Raw genomic sequence first — 16,775 nt, 5'->3', positions numbered from 1 at the left:
AGCAGCTTAGGGCTGCTGTTATCCAGCATCTTGTTCAGGATGCTGTCGTGCCCGCTGGCTTTCCTGGGCTTGAGGTCTTGGAACTTTTCTCTTAGTTCAGCTACTGTTACTGGGGAGTACAGTGGGTTGTCATATTATTTGATTTTCTTCTCTAATTTATCTAGAATTATATTTTGATCTGGATTTAAATAGTTTTTATTACCTTCAATTCTCTCTCTCTCTCTCTCTCTCTCTCTCTCTCTCTCTCTCTCTCTCTCAGTGATGTGCTGGCAGTCCCTGTGTCTCTCCCTGTCAGTGCTGGCTGTATTCTCAGTGCTTCCACCAGATGGTGAAGGGCTGGTACTGCGGCGGCTCTGTGGCTCCCAGCTGGTGGAGGCGCTGCTCTTTGTGTGCGGGGAGAGAGGGGTCTTCTACAGAGCCAGCCGCGGAGCGAGTGTGGAGCAGGAGGAGAAGCAAAGTCACAAGGAAGAGGAGCAGGAGGAGATGAGGAGGAGGCAGGGGGCCATTGGTGAGTGAGAAGTGGTGCAGATCCGACACTGCAGCCTGAGACCGCAGAGATTTAAAAGGACAGGGAAGGCAGAAAACGGCGCTGCAGTTAAAAAGCGCAGCACAAATGTAGCGGGGCCGCTCCCGGGGAGGTTTACTGCCGAGCAACACCATCGAGGAGCTATGCGGCTCTGACAGTGACGGAGAGGCGGGGCTGACGGGCTCCTCTGTCGCCTCGGGCGCCAGTCAGGAGTTTTAGGGTGGATTTTCCTTTAAGAGGATCAGGAGCTTTCTGCAGACATCAAAGGACAAGAGAGCGATTGTGTTGAAGGAATATTTCCCCGATGTGCAGCTTTTTATTAGTTCGGTAAAACACCTGATGAGGAACGGACAGGGAGCAGATCGCTTTACACACCTAGAAGGATACAGAATTAAAAGTCTCCTTAGTAAGTTGAAAGCGTCTGCTAAACTTACTCAAAATGATGGATGGTGGGTGTTTTACTTTTTTTCCCCCCGTTGTGTTTTGTTTGTGTGTGTTGCTCACTCTACCTCTATAATGGGCACAATTAAAATAGGCAGTTTGAATGTGAATGGTTGTCGGGACACGTTAAAGCGAGCGGCTGTGTTTGAGTATGTCAGGCAGAAGCGCCTGTCCGTGGGTCAGGGACTGCGAAAGGCGAGGTCTGTTTTAGTCATGGGTCACGACAGGGCGCAGGAGTTGCAGTTTTATTTTCAGAGCATTTTAGACGAGTTTTAATGATTGAGGTGGTGGAAGGACGCCTGCTTGTGGTCAAGGCAGTAGTTGAGGGACGGTCGTTTGTTTTTATTAAATTATATTCACCGACAAACGGCAGGGAGAGAATGTTTTTTTTAAACAGCTTGACAATGTTCTGCAGAACTGCAATATTGACGATTACCTGTTTTTGGGTGGAGATTTTAAATTGCATCCTGCATGACAAGCTTGACAGGAACCACACTGAGCCACACTCCCAGTCTGCCAGGGAGATGAGGGCGCTGCAGGAGAGGGTGACCTGCAGGATGTGTGGAGGAGTTTGCATGGGGCAGAAAGGCAGTATAGCTGGTCGCAGGTGTAGGGGGACACTCTCTCCCTAGCCAGGCTTGACCGGTTTTACACTTTTAGTCAGCATTTTAGTGTTTTTACTGCCAGTTTTATCACACCTACTTCTCTGTCTGACCATTGTTTAGTGTTGTGTACCTGTGTCATTCCAACAGCTAACAACAAAAGCTCCCATTGGCATTTTAACCAGTGATAAACATTTTCAATCGTGTTTTATTTATTTTTGGCGGAGGGGTAAGATTAACTCTTTTTCCTCTGTGAGGCAATGGTGGGATGTGGGCAAGGTGCAGATCCACCAGTTCTGTCAGCAATACACTGGGAGTGTTACCAAGAGCATTAACGAGTCAATGAGGTCCCTGGAGACTGAGATTGTGGAGATCCAGTGTGTTCTGGACTCCACTGGAAACAGGGGGCTGATTGACGCTCTAAAGCCAAAAAGGGGGCTCTGGTCAGGTCGAGGTTTCAGTGTATGTCTCAGAGCGATGCCCCCCCACAGTATTTTTTCAGCCTGGAGAGGAAGCAGGGCCAGAGTTGGCTGATCCACTGCCTGCGCTCGGCTGCAGGACGCGAGCTGAACCGGTCCGAGGAGATCCGCAGCAGGGCTGTGGAGTTCTACTCCCAGCTATACTCCAGTGAGCTGGGTGAGCCACAGACCAACATGCAGCGTTTCCTTGGAGATCTGCCACAGGTGCCTGAGGAGGAGCAGGCTGGGCTGGAGGGGGAGCTCACCCTGCAGGAGCTCACTGCTGCCCTTCATGGGCTGAGCACAGGGAATGCCCCGGGCATCGATGGCCTTCCAGTTGAGTTTTATAGGACCTTCTGGGGTGTGCTGGGGCCTGACCTGCTGGCAGCAAGGGGCACTGCCAGTGAGCTGCAGGCCTGCCCTCGTGGCAATGTTGCCCAAGAAGGGTGACTTGTGCGAAATAAATAACTGGAGGCTGGTGGCTCTGCTCTGCATCGACTCCAAGCTCCTCTCCAGAGTGCTGGCCAGTAGGCTGAGGCCGGTGCTGGGGCACCTGATCCACCCTGACCAGTCCTACTGTGTGCCTTGTAGGTCCATACAGGACAACATCCTGTTGATTAGGGATATTATGGAGGTCTCCAGGCTGTTGGGCTTATAGACCGGTCTCATTGCGCTGGACCAGGAAAAGGCTTTTGACTGGGTTGAGCACCAGTACCTGTGGAGGACGATGGAGGCTTTTGGGTTAAGCCCTGGTTTCATAGCCCTGACCAGGGTGCTCTATGGTGACACTCAAAGCATATTGAAAGTCAACGGTGGCTTGAGTGCCCCCTTCAGGGTGTGCAGGGGAATCAGGCAGGGCTGCCCCATGTCGGGGATGCTCTATTCCATGGCCATTGAGCTTTTGCTGCAGGAGCTGCGCAGAGTGGTGGGGGGCTTTCCGTCCCTTGTTGCCCGACACCCTTCCGCCTCTGCCTACGCCGAAGACGTGGTGGTGCAGTGTGGCGCCGCTGAATAAGAGAGCTGGGGTTCTGCAGTGGAGGGTGCTCCATGCCATCATTGCTGTCAACTCCTTCCTGCCGCTAATTAACCCTGCACAGTCCAACGGGTGCCCGTTTTGTGAGAAGCGGGAGACTGTGTTTCATTGTTTTTCATATTGCACCCGCCTACAGCCTCTCTTGAGTGCAGTCAATAGAGTTTTTAATGGTCTTAAAATGGTTTTTAACTATTCTGTTTTTATATATAGTGTTCGGGGTGGGAGGGAGCTGCGTGGGAGACAGCAGCTTGCTACTTTCACCTTGGGGCAGGCCCAAATGGCCATTTACAAGTCCAGAAAAACAAAATTTAGTGCTGGTGCTGAGCAGAATCTTGTTGTGCTGTTTAAATGTTTTATTAAGGCCAGGATTTTAATTTACTATAAGTTTTATACACTTAATATGGACCTTGAAACTTTTAGTAGATTGTGGTGCATAGATGATGCACTATGCACCCTCAGGGAGGGGGAACTCCTCTTTATGTTACCATTCTAAGTTTTGGTTATGTCTCTTTCTCGTTCTCTCTCTCTCCCCTTCTCCCTAACCCTATCAGGCATTGTGATGAGGCAGAGCGCCCCTTATGGACCAAAGGCCAGAGTGCTACTGGAGAACAGTGAGGAGGAGGAGAAGGAGGAAAGGCTGAGCAAGAGAGGAATAGTGGAGCAATGTTGTCACTACTACTGCAACTACTATGACCTGGAGAACTACTGCAACACATAGAGACAGAAAGGGAGAGTGTGAGAGAGGGAGAGGGGGGAAGGAGGGAGAAAGGGAGAGAGAAAAAAATAATGGGAATGTCTAATTTTATAATCAGCATGAACCACTGTACTGTTCAGTGTTGCTCTGTTGCATCAGCTTGTGTGCTAAAACCATAGCCTAGCAGTCTTCAGTAAGTTATTCAGTATTGATTTACTGAGAGGTTGTACATTCTGTAGTTTGTGTGGGTGTACTGAATAATGTGTGTAGCTGTAAATATCTGTGTGCAATAAAGTGAATCAAGATCCTTATGGGGAAGTTGATTTGTGTCATTTTTTTGGCTCCAGTGAGTCAGTGTATGTATTCCAGATGTATATATACAACTGATACATTAGGCCTACAAGGCCTACAAGGAACTTGCAGTTAGTATGGAGCTGCACACAAAATTATCTACTATCTTGGCATCATCCTTAACTGTGTACTAAGTTAGTACCCATTCCAAAAACTCTATAGTTTGTTCTGTGAAGAGGGACATTTATTTTAAGTAGCATAGGTAGCATAAACCCCATTCACACTGAAACAATTGCTGGCAAGGTCTGTGTGAATGGAGCAGGAAAATTATTGCTGCCAAATTCAGCGTCAAGTCCTTGGGTGTCGACACCAGGGTCGTTGCTAGGATTTGAGGACATCCGCTTATTGCTTATTATAGACAATAATAATAATACCCTCAGTACTACACCTGAATATGTTCCCTGCTTTTATTTTTTGTTATAGGCATAACGCTTTTAGATAGCTAGAAAACGCAAATGTAGGCTAATCATAATTAACACACCGACTGTTCATAGACGAAGCATGGTTCACGACCTCCGTGAAGTTGGCACCCCAAGTGTTCAGAATATGAATAAAAACATATGCATTTGTTTGTGCTGCATTTGTGCTGGTTTGTACCGCAAAAATCATTGTTTGTGCCGGTATGGTTTCCAAGATATTAAAGATTATATTTTATGAGCTGTGACATCACTCAGCACCCCATCAACCTCCAAATCGCGTCAAAATAGTGTCTTTCGTTTGTGCTACGTTCGTGCTGGTTTGTGCCGTTAAAATAAACATTTGTGCTATTTTATTTCTCAAGTTATTAAGCGATACTTTTGAATGAGTGACATCACTCAGCACCCCATCAACGTCCAAATCGCACCAAAATAGTCTCTTTCATTGTGCTACATTAGTGCCGTATTTGTTTTCATCAGTGCATTTATAGTTTTTTAGATATTCATTTTTTAATTCTCAGCGATGATGTCACCTAGCACCCCATCAAACTCCAAATTGATCCGAAGTGGTGTCATTCGTTTATGCTATGTTTGTGCTGATTTTTGCAGCAAAAATAATGGTTTGTACCCACATGATTCTTGAGATATTACACATTATATTTTAATCACTTAACAGTGATCTCTGTCCTTTATGCTACGAATGTGCCAATTTGTGCTCGTACGTTGCAGTGCAATTGCATAGCACGTAGACATACAGTGAGGGAAGAAATTATTTGATCCCCTGCTGATTTTGTACGTTTGCCCACTGACAAAGAAATGATCAGTCTATAATTTTAATGGTAGGTGTATTTTAACAGTGAGAGACAGAATAACAACAAAAAAATCCAGAAAAAACGCATTTCAAAAAAGTTATAAATTGATTTGCATGTTAATGAGGGAAATAAGTATTTGATCCCCTATCAATCAACAAGATTTCTGGCTCCCAGGTGTCTTTTATACAGGTAACGAGCTGAGATTAGGAGCACTCTTAAAGGGAGTGCTCCTAATCTCAGCTCGTTACCTGTATAAAAGACACCTGTCCACAGAAGCAATCAATCAATCAGATTCCAAAATCTCCACTATGGCCAAGACCAAAGACCTGTCCAAGGATGTCAGGGACAAGATTGTAGACTTACACAAGGCTGGAATGGGCTACAAGACCATCGCCAAGCAGCTTGGTGAGAAGGTGACAACAGTTGGTCCGATTATTCGCAAATGAAAGAAACACAAAATAACTGTCAGTCTCCCTCTGTCTGGGGCTCCATGCACGATCTCACTTCGTGGAGTTTCAATGATCATGAGAACGGTGAGGAATCAGCCCAGAATTACACGGGAGGATCTTGTTCATGATCTCAAGGCATCTGGGACCATAGTCACCAAGAAAACAATTGGTAACACACTACGCTGTGAAGGACTGAAATCCTGCAGCGCCTGCAAGGTACCCCTGCTCAAGAAAGCACATGTACAGGCCCGTCTGAAGTTTGCCAATGAACATCTGAATAATTCAGAGGAGAACTGGGTGAAAGTGTTGTGGTCAGAGGAGACCAAAATTGAGCTCTTTGGCATCAACTCAACGCGCCGTGTTTGGAGGAGGAGGAATGACCCCAAGAACACCATCCCCACCATCAAACATGGAGGTGGAAACATCATGCTTTGGGGTGTTTTTCTTTTGGGTGAGAACCTCCTTCCCTCAGCCAGGGCATTGAAAATGGGTCATGGATGGGTATTCCAGCATGACAATAACCCAAAACACACAGCCAAGGCAACAAAGGAGTGGCTCAAGAAGAAGCACATTAAGGTCCTGGAGTGGCCTAGCCAGTCTCCAGACCTTAATCCCATAGAAAATCTGTGGAGGGAGCTGAAGGTTCGAGTTGCCAAACGTCAGCCTCGAAACCTTAATGATTTGGAGAGGATCTGCAAAGAGGAGTGGGACAAAAAATCCCTCCTGAGATGTGTGCAAACCTGGTGGCCAACTACAAGAAACGTCTGACCTCTGTGATTGCCAACAAGGGTTTTGCCACCAAGTACTAGGTCGAAGGTTTCCCTCATTAACAAGCAAATCAATTTATATCTATCTTTTTTGAAATGCGTTTTTCTGCATTTTTTTGTTGTCTGTTTGTTGTTTGTTGTTTGTCTCTCACTGTTAAAATACACCTATCATTAAAATTATAGACTGATCATTTCTTTGTCAGTGGGCAATCATACAAAATCAGCAGGGGATCAAATACTTATTTCCCTCACTGTATATTTTTAGCTTTTGATAACAACGAGCAGCAGAATAGCACACATATACATTACACATGTTCTGCAATGTCACAGACACTAATGGATTTCAGATACCTTGTGATGGGAGCTAGTAAGAGAGTCCCAGTGTTGACCAATAACAAAAGTCAACCAAAGACAGTGAGCTGGTAATACACTCAAATATCTACATGGAACATGGAATTAATACAAATATCAGTATAACTCCTTGAAGTTGAAGAGTGACGTTTGGCTTGTTTGTTTTCAAGTGATATTTCCCTTCTGTGAATACATTATTCTGGTTCTATTACTGTTTTCCACAAAGTATTTTTAAATCATCTTCCAAATAAAATCCCATTGCTTATGAAATTATAGAGACGTTTAGCAGAATGTGCTTCAGCTAGTTTGCAGAGAAAAGCATCACAATAAGATCCACTCAAAATGAGGTTCAGAAATAAAAACAGGCTGAAACAATTTAAAGGAACTATAAGCCAAATGGGATTCAGGAGACACCCGTGTTGCCTGTTTTTAACCCATCTGGACAGACAGCAGTTGGCCGCAGTACACAGAAGTAAAGGATATTCCATCTCTATACAAACATCACCAAGCCGGATTGGAAGTCGCCCTCAGCGTGGTCATCAAACATGCCGCACTGCACTTTCGGCTCCTCCTGGGCATTCCAAACAACACACAAAACATGGGTCAGTTTTAGGCATTACATCGCATGATTAAAAAGAGCACACCAAATAGAGAACATATCAAATTGCTCCATATGCATGCTTCTGTATTTCTCACAGCCAACAGTGTTGCCTTTCAATAACTTCGCACCTTAGCTACCTGTCGGGTCCGTCATAATCAAATGGTGAATCCAGGTGTGGGGCTGAGAGGAGAAGGGAGAGAACAGGAGGAAGGCGACACAGGCAAACAGGTTTAATGGGAAAATCCAGAAATCGTTGTCAAAAGAGCGAGAGGTCAATAGATCAGGAGAACTGGGCTACAAGGGAAAATCCAAAATCACCAATGAGAAAACAAGCAAGGTAGGGCTACAAACTATGTAAGGCTCAGAAATGCGGTGAGGAAACTGGCAAGACTTCGCAGAGAGTTCTGGGAGAAGTGGGATTATAAAGAGGAGATAATGAAGAGAGAAACGAGGAGCAGGTGAGATCATTGAACAATCATGAGGGGAATCAGGGGAAGATTAATTGAAAAACTGGAGTACATGAGGCATCTAGCAGTGATGATCAGACTGCAGGCCTGACACTACCATATGTTAAAGTAATTACAACTGATGTAATTATGTGTTTAATCACTAAAGTGGTAATCCATGTGAAACCTTACAGATGAACATGTTTTCAGAAAATGTCTCTTTGTATGTATGGGGCTGCATTACTGAATACTTATTAAAAATGTGTATAACAAATACTTATGTGCATGAAAGGCAACAAGAAAAGATACATGTGAGAAAAAAACTAAAAAAAAAGTTAATATTTTCCATGTTTCTCTTATCCCCCCAGCAACTCCCCATCAAAAACTTCTGTTCCAGACTGCCCTCAATTGTGCATCATTTCTGCCAACATATAAATACATGCACTAAAACATACTACCAGCAATTGTTATTTATTTAATTTCATGATTTACTGAAATTGTGACTTATCCACAATGCCTTGCCATTTTAGTTTAAATGTACCCCCATGGCCTGTCCAATACCTGCTGACCCCAGCGAACCTTCGGACATTATAAAGCTGCTGTCACACCAGACAGATGAACCCAGGCCGAGTCCGGGTCGACAATCAAGCGCTTTCACATTGCAATCTTCAACCAGACATGAAACTCTAAACCCGGGGTGAATGTGAAAGGAACAGGGTCACACGGGCCTCAGGTTGAAACCCAAAACAAACGACAAGGGGCAAGGGGCTCGCATCTGCCCCATTGTAAAGACAAATGGCAAGAGTGCTCTGCTATGAGAATGAAGTCCGGGAGCTGCTCATGCTGTGGGCAAATGAAAATATCCAGCGACAGATGGACAGAACAAAACGCTACAGAGTGCCAGGTACGACAGACATGCATCTTAAAAATAATAATAAAATAATAATAATAATAATAATAATAATAATAATAATAATAATAATATTATTATTATAAAATAACAAGTTAAGATTACAGTTGTAATCAAGTGGGAGTGAAAAACTCGTCACTGTTCTCCCCGCCACTGTGTTTGACCTGGTTGTTGATATGTTGTGACCCGGGTATTGCAGTGCAAGGCCAATGTGAATGCCAGCAGGACTGAACTCCGGGATTAGACCGTGTCTTGTGAGAACAGTTTAAGGCAGTCTTACTATTGATCACAAAAAATCTATTAATTTAATATTTGAGACAGGCAGTGTTATAGTTAAAATTAAAATGTGCTAAGGAATGCTCTCTTATGATTTACACAAGTTTGGACATTAACTAAGCAAGGTGGGTAGCTTTAGGATCATTTGTATGAAAGCAATCAGTTTAAAACATTAAAAAATATTTATAGTATTTATGTTCTTCAGTAGTTTTGCATTTCTCCCTCATTCACCTACCTTGCTGTTCATGAAAGCTTCTATGCACCTGACACTTAACACCAACACCACTGTAAAACACCAACCAGTAAGAGGCAGTTACTGAGCTATTTTAATAACAAGCTGGGTAAAAAAGCCAGGTTTACCAAGCAAGTTGTCTTTATGTTGAGGTGGAATCCTTATCATGGATTTCATCACAACCCTAAGATGATGCACAGGATCTGATCCACAGTTTCAAGCCTCCCAGTTCAGAGACTCACCAACTTCTGCTCAAGGAGCTCCAGGACATATTCGTCAGGGCGGTCAAGCAGCATCGCCTAGTGGGGCTGGGGTCTCCTAGTGGGCGGCCGAAGAGCGCCTCTGACTGGGGATGCTCAGCTCCTCCTGGTCCTGCTTCATCCTCATGCTGGTGAACCTCTCCAGCTGTAGGGGCCACACAGAGGCAACAGCAGTGTGAAACCTGGACAGTTACTGCAGACATCAGATACCAGTCCAGGGGTGGACAAATCACTGTGTGTGGTTGTCGAATGGGCTGCCAAAAGGTAAACTATGGGAGTCGCCACAGATTTTGGTAGCCCACACTATTAAGTTCTATTTAACGCTCTGTTAAATACATTGTAGACAGATCGAAATTTAAGGTGGCAATGAAAGAGTTGTCAGTAATACAGAATTAAACGGAATTGTACAAATACCACACAGTATATTTTAAACCATGATCAATCGCTAATCGAAACAGTAATAATCATATTAACAACTTAGCAAGGTGCAGAAGTGGCAGCAGCCCGCTAGCAAAGTCAAGGGCTGCCGTATTGCCCAAGACGGGACGAGTTATTCGTATATGAACCCGAGATCATCACACACAGCGTAAACTGCTGGAAATCGGAGAAGGGAAAGTTCATCAAAACACATTTCAAGAGAAACATGCAGCGCTACCGCTTCAACACAGTCCGACACGCCGCTCTGCCGCACTAGTCCCGCAGCCGCCCGGCGCAGCTTCCTGACTGACAGCCGCCAGAGCGCCCCCTGCTGCGCGGCTGGACTGACAACCGCCGCCGGATCTGCGTCATTTCGTGCGTGCAAAAATAGGGGCACGACACTAATGTGTGCGTTTAGTTACACCTTTAAACCGCTTTGTAGTTGTATAGGTTTGAAACAGAATAGCCCGTAAATGACACGATTGGCCATTGATTTTCTTCTCTGGAACTCGTTCACTTTGAGTTTCCATACTCCATACTCCATACTCCATACTCCATACTCCATACTCCATACTCCATACTCCATACTCCATACTCCATACTCTGTTCCAACTATAGTTTAACTTTGATTACACTCTCTTATGTTGCATGCTTTATAGTGTCACGGGCGGGGCGTGACTGTCCATAAGCATTAATTGATCACTTATTATTTATTTACTTATTATAATTTTTTTCACTTAATTATTGTTTGCGCACTGTGTTCATTATTCACGATTGTTTTACTTATGAAGTATGCTCTTTTTAACTTCCTTATTGTTTCTATTTCTACGGTTAATTTGTTATTTGGGGTGATTATTGGTTTAATTAATTAATCGCTTCTGTTGCCAAGCGCAAACTGCCGGATCACATTCCCACACGGACTAACTCTGCACGTTTTCTCATTGGTCGCTTTTACCTGTGCCCCCATTTTTCTATGTAGTATTTAAGCCCAGGGAAATGGTAATTTAGGATAGAGAGCAATGGACTATTGAGCAGGGCATCTGGCGGAGAGGGGGGCCAACGCCAACGCCAACGCCAACGCCAACGCCAACGCCAACGCCAACGCCAACGCCAACGCCAACGCCAACGCCAACGCCAACGCCAACGCCAACGCCAACGCCAACGCCTCTTCAATCAAGGATTATAAAGGGAGCTTTAGAAACGGCGGGCATTGGATTGTTGGAGATGACTGCGCATGCTACGGAGCGTTAAGTACCCGGCTGTATTTCTTTAGAAGGGGAATAATTAGAAAAGAGAAGCCACACGTTGCGGAGGTTGAACTTTCTTGATTAAGATGCTGAGATCTCCGCTGCCGGTTTGCTTTGTGGAAAGGGTTCCCTGTCCTGGGGTAAAACTTACCTGCTGCGATTTATTTTTCGGTCCTTGTGATGCCGACGGGTGACTGCGGGATGGAAGAAAATGCATTCATTAATTGCTCAAATTAGTGTAAATCGAGACTTTGCTAATACTTGTTCCTACCTGCAGTTGTTGGGGTCCCAGCTCCAAACAGACTTGTTTCCTCCGAGAGGAAGGGGGGATTCTTCCGTGTGGTGTCCCTTCTTGTGAACAGAAGAGACTGTAAAACTGACGTGCTTTCTGTATTTTATATTAGGAACTTGGGTTTTATTCTATTCAGTCTGTTTCTTTTGTTATTCTGGGTAGGGTTTTTGGTGTCTTGTGCCCATTTTATTAAAGGCATTTTAGTAGGTTTTAGAATTACACATGCCATTCCTAAAGTACTGTGCTATTACAGTCCTGTACTAGCTATATATAACAAATTGTTACTTTTTGTGAACTTGCCTTCCGTGTGGCGGTGTTCTGCTGTCCGGTCGAGCCTGCCCGGGGAGGGAACTGATGAGCAGCAGGTGGGTCACTGGTACGTCTATGTAAAACCAGGAGCACAAGCGTCCATGAGTTTTTGAAACCAATAATTAGGAAAGCATTGACATAACCTAGAGGGACACATTATCATAAAAGCATACAGTATTATAACCTGCTTTATTTGGAAATGGGTGGGTAACACCACAATTGACATTTAATATGTATACGTCTCCTCTTTGTTCACTGTGATAAATCCCCTTTGGGAAGGGACTTGGATCATTCTGATCTATATATAATTGGTATTACTTTATGTAGCTAACACCTTTTATCAAGGGGGACTTTGGAAGATCAACAATGTATCTGGGGCAGACGTACAGATCAAGGTCATGTCTATCCTGCCTTTTTTAAATGCAAGTAACCAGAAGCATCAAACGCGTTCTGCCCGGAGCAGTTCTGTCCAATCGGAGTCTAAAATCTCCCGTCACTGCTTGGCTCTTGGAGCTCTGCTTGAAGGTGGGACTAAGCAGAGTCACAGTCCACAGAGCCTTTCACAGGTTACAACTGTGTTCAAAAATTAAAACCGGAGAAAGCAATACTGAAGTTTGGAAATGCTGGAGGTCAAGAGCTCTGATCCTGAGGCAATGTCTCAGTTCAAGGAACATATAAAAACGAAGAGCTAAAACTGCAGCCGCCTTGCTTCACTCATTGCGTAAAAGAAGCTGCAATCTGTTCCCAAAGGTGGACATTTTGCTCTGTCTGAACCGCCTGTGAAGAATAGCAGGCTGACAGGCTGGTCCAGACCCATGTTTTGGTGACATCATCAAGGACTTCGCTTCCCGAAGATCACGAGGAAAACCCGTGTAAGGCGGGCCCTCTCCCCAGACTAAAGCCTTGTATTGGGTGTTGATGACAGGCTGTCCCACTCATTTAGCAGGAGGCTGCAGCTGCTAGCTCTGCTGTGATCGGGAGTCACAGTCACTCGCAGCAGGCTGGACTGAGGGACACTTGTTGTGTTGCTGCTGATGTGATCAGCCATCCGGATCAAATGTTGATGCTGCTTTATTTGTTCACTGGTAACTATAAAAAAAAAAAAAAAAGTGTGGCCTCTGCTATTTCCTAGAAACGATGTGCCTTTGCTTTTTCAGGTGGCTTATTTCAGTCAGCCTGGCGATGGGTCAGTATGTAAATCTCATTGTTTCAGTGCTTTAGTCACTCAATTCAAGTAACTCTGTGTTTGAGGATGTCATATTCGTCATGGTGTACACTTCAGACTTGACAATGTGTGCGTGTCGCTGCTGGGATGAACTGGACAGAGTTTGGGGGCTGGAAACGCGTCATATCCCTGGGCCCAATGTGCGTTAATGCATGGTGTGTTCACGGTTTCTCTGGACGGATCACGCGCGTTTCTGCAGGATTTGGGGAGTTTGGAGGCTGTGTCGGAGATCCCACCACGGAGGACTTCAGATCAGTCGGTAAGTGAGACCTGTCCTTAATAATCAGCAGTGACTCTTCATGGCAAAAGAGCCGCATCCAGTGCAGCCGCGCATTAAGTGTGCACTGCGCCGCTCAGACTTGGGCCGGTTGGACAGCGCGTTGAGCCTGGCTGATGGCTGGTGCATTTGCGGGGTGATGCGAGCTGCTGACGGGACTGAATGAGTTTGTTTGACACGTGTGGAAATTTGGCTTAAAGGCATTCAAGACAGAAAACGGGAGATGCTTTTCACACCGAGAGTTATTACAATCTGGGACAAACTCCCCAGTGATGTGGTTGAAGCCACCGTTTGGGAACATTAAAAATAGACTGGATGCGATCCTCGGAAAACATAGTTATTAATGGACACCAATTAGCTGATGGGTAGAGTTATTTCCTAATCCTCCGCGCAACCATGTTCTTTAATACAAAATTGTTTTAGGTTGAAATATTTCCATGACCAGAAGGAGAAAAATGAGGCAGTTCCTGCAGGACTTCGAGTTAATCTCTGACAGGCTGCAGGAAATCCCCATTAGCGATGTGGTTAAGGTACGCTGAGCCCTGCTTGTCTAGAGGACCCTAGAGGTTTATTGTCTTCTAGTTATATATAAAACCTTCTGATTGAGATGGTTACCTGCATTGTTCTGATGGATCTGTTTAATGTTGATATTGGGCATTTGTACTTGTATACCATGTCGCATGTTTTGTCAACTGCTGTCTAATTGTGATTGTTATTCAGATTACTGTATGTGTGTTACCTGTCCACCACAGCAAGTTCCCAGAATACTGTTTTATGGCTTGAAGGAATAGCAGCTTTGGTCTGACCCTTTCTCCCTCCCTCCCCTCTCTCCAGGCCACGAAGAGCCCTGTGCGTCCCCTGGACCCCAGTCGGCTGACGGGGATGAACTCTGTCCCTGACTTTACACCCTCTCTTGCCAACCGTGGCATACAGCCCATGTGGAGACATGACCCAGAGTCTCTGTCCCCCCAGCCCTCAGCAGAGGGTCCCCGGTGCTCCCGGAAGGGCGAGAGGATTGTTCCGCAAATTATCAACGTGTCATTCACAGATGAGGTTCAGCTCAACAAGGCTGAGACAGCCTGGAAGCCTAGGATAAAGCAGGCTTCCATAGTGGGTGATGACCCCGAGGTCATTATTACCCAGCTATGTAGGAGCAGAGTGCACGGTTTGTGTTTGGGGGTTGGGAATAATAATTTGCTTGTCTAGTAAAGGGGATTGTGGGTAAACTTGGAGCCCCAGTGATCTGTTTTTAGTGCCATGGGGTCTGGGCCTCTGACCTCTACTGATGGAGAAGAGGAACTGAGGGGCTGAATACGCTCACATGCACCCACCTCTCCATAACAAGTAAAAACACGGACTTGGCTGAGGTTTGCAGCACTAACCCTTTTTCCTCCCCCCCCCCCTCCCCCCCTTCAACAGTTACTGATCCGCAAGATGAACAGTATTCTGAACAAGATGACCCCAGAGATGTTCCAGCAGTTGATGTGTCAAGTGGATGAGCTGATCAGCGACTCCAGGGTGTCATGGAGCTCATCTTCGAGAAGGCCATCTCCGAACCCAACTTCTCTGCCACATACGCCAATATGTGCCAGTGCCTTCTGAGGGTGAGAGCAGGACAGTGACGGGGAGAGTGAAGTAACAGGGAGGGGATGGTAGAGGGTTGTGAAGATGCAACATGGATCAGATTCGTTTAGCTCTGGAATTAGTTTGTGGGAGTTCAGTTTTGAATGGACTAGCAGATGTGCCTGTCTTGTGAAGTGCATATCAAGAGTTTTCACTCTGATTCCTATTAAAGTTGAAGCCAGCCTAGCACACAGACCATGCTTAGCAAGTTTCCATCTTGCTTAGGGTGGAGGCTGGAGAGTTATAATGAATCAACATCAATCTCTCTAACCTACAAAATAAAATGAAAATTCACTTCAAACGAAGACTGCTCTGATCGGTGTGTATGTATGGTGGTTAGGAAGAGATTGGGGCGTGTGATATGGGGCCCTGAACCCTTAGCTGGCAGGATAAGGGCTTGGTTATTAATGAATAATTGTCTGAGGTGATGGTTGTGTATGTGTGTGGGAGCTGGGGCTGTGAAATCCTAACCTATCTGAGAAGCTCTAATCCACATCGAATCACTGGGAGGAAGTCCAGAGGCAACTGCCCTTGAGAAGAAGTGATAGGATACAGGTGGAGGCAAGTGCTCGAGGCAAGTGCTCTTGTCAATGTTCAGTGCTTTGAGAACATTCAAATGCAGTAGAGCCCCTGTGACTAACACACATGGCACTGGTACGGATGAATACAAGACCACAGCTGTGTTTCCAGGTGCGATATTTGGATTTAATGAATGCATTGAATCCTGAAATACTGTATGATCATACAGGCGCAGTGTGCATTGTTCCAATTAAATGGAATAAGGAGGGCTCTGGATGTGTCTCAGCTCCCCTCTGTTCCCTGTGTGTATAAATCTTTGTGAAACCACTTCACTGGGCTAATTAATTGTGTGCTTTTCACACAACAAGGCTCTGTGAAAAATCATTACTGGTAGTCTCCAAATTTCTGTTTAGGTCCCTTATTTAAAAAGTGTTTCTAACATAAAATAGAATACTGTTGTTTGAACTATTAAAGTCACTGGACAAAACTGAGAGAGAGAACTTTATATTGAGAGTGTATCTGTTTTCAGAGAAAAATCACTCTTGGTTTTGATTTTAATAAAATAAATGCAAATGAAATAGACATCATCAGGGATCATGTGTTTCAACATGAACTATAACAGGGCAGACCAAAATGCCCTCTGCACACACAGACCCCCTTCCCAGGAGAGCTACACAATGCACAGGACATCCGCATGATTGTGGGACACTGAATTGTCATTTTTAACATTTGAAATGTAGGGGATCTGATTTACTGTGAGGCGAGTATCTTAGCGACATTTGTGGTGAGCAGTTAACGCAGATCCCTTTTGCTTTTGGCTCCTACTTGTCCATCACAATTTAATGGGTCTTAAATATCCCAATATCCTTAAGAACAACTAAATTGCACCATAATAATATGATAATCCCACATAGACAATTTATCACTCTTAGTGCATGACTACGCAAGCACACACACACACACATACATATATATATATATATATATATATATATATATACACATAAACATAAGACAGATTACTCATATTATTTTCACATAATGAACAAAATATGCTAATCAAGCCAAAGGACAGGACAGATCTGATTGTGCTGTTGGCTGAAAAGTTCTGCAGCAGGTTAAGATGATAAATGACACTATGGAAAAAAGATTGTCCTAGATTGCAATCACAGCTCGCAAATATTTATTCTCAAATTGGAGAAATTTTTTAAGACAATTAGCTCATCCGGTCACTAAAAAGC

The 16,775-nt window shown here is 44.8% G+C and overlaps 1 protein-coding gene and 1 non-coding gene across 2 annotated transcripts; both read left to right on the top strand.

The window, feature by feature from the left end:
- The first annotated feature begins 259 nt into the window (after nucleotides 1–259).
- On the top strand, nucleotides 260–4,065 carry LOC136711366 (insulin-2). Its single transcript, XM_066687573.1, has 2 exons — nucleotides 260–508; nucleotides 3,612–4,065. The coding sequence occupies exons 1-2, from the start codon at nucleotides 262–264 to the stop codon at nucleotides 3,776–3,778; spliced, it is 414 nt and encodes a 137-aa protein (XP_066543670.1). The 5' UTR covers nucleotides 260–261; the 3' UTR covers nucleotides 3,779–4,065.
- Nucleotides 4,066–14,625: 10,560 nt separating this feature from the next.
- On the top strand, nucleotides 14,626–14,699 carry LOC136712029 (small nucleolar RNA SNORD66). Its single transcript, XR_010804801.1, has one exon. It is a non-coding gene; the product is annotated as a small nucleolar RNA SNORD66 (small nucleolar RNA).
- Nucleotides 14,700–16,775: the final 2,076 nt, after the last annotated feature.

Source organism: Amia ocellicauda, chromosome 16 (genome assembly GCF_036373705.1).
Source record: "Amia ocellicauda isolate fAmiCal2 chromosome 16, fAmiCal2.hap1, whole genome shotgun sequence".
Lineage (NCBI taxonomy): Eukaryota > Metazoa > Chordata > Actinopteri > Amiiformes > Amiidae > Amia > Amia ocellicauda.
The sequence above is the reverse complement of the archived record's forward strand: the minus strand, read 5'-3'. Positions and strand labels throughout refer to the sequence as shown.

Coding starts and splice junctions, on each gene's coding strand:
- LOC136711366 (XM_066687573.1), top strand. CDS start 262: ATGTGCTGGCAGTCCCTGTGTCTCTCCCTGTCAGTGCTGGCTGTATTC. Junction 509..3,611: donor GAGGAGGCAGGGGGCCATTG/GTGAGTGAGAAG, acceptor TAACCCTATCAG/GCATTGTGATGAGGCAGAGC.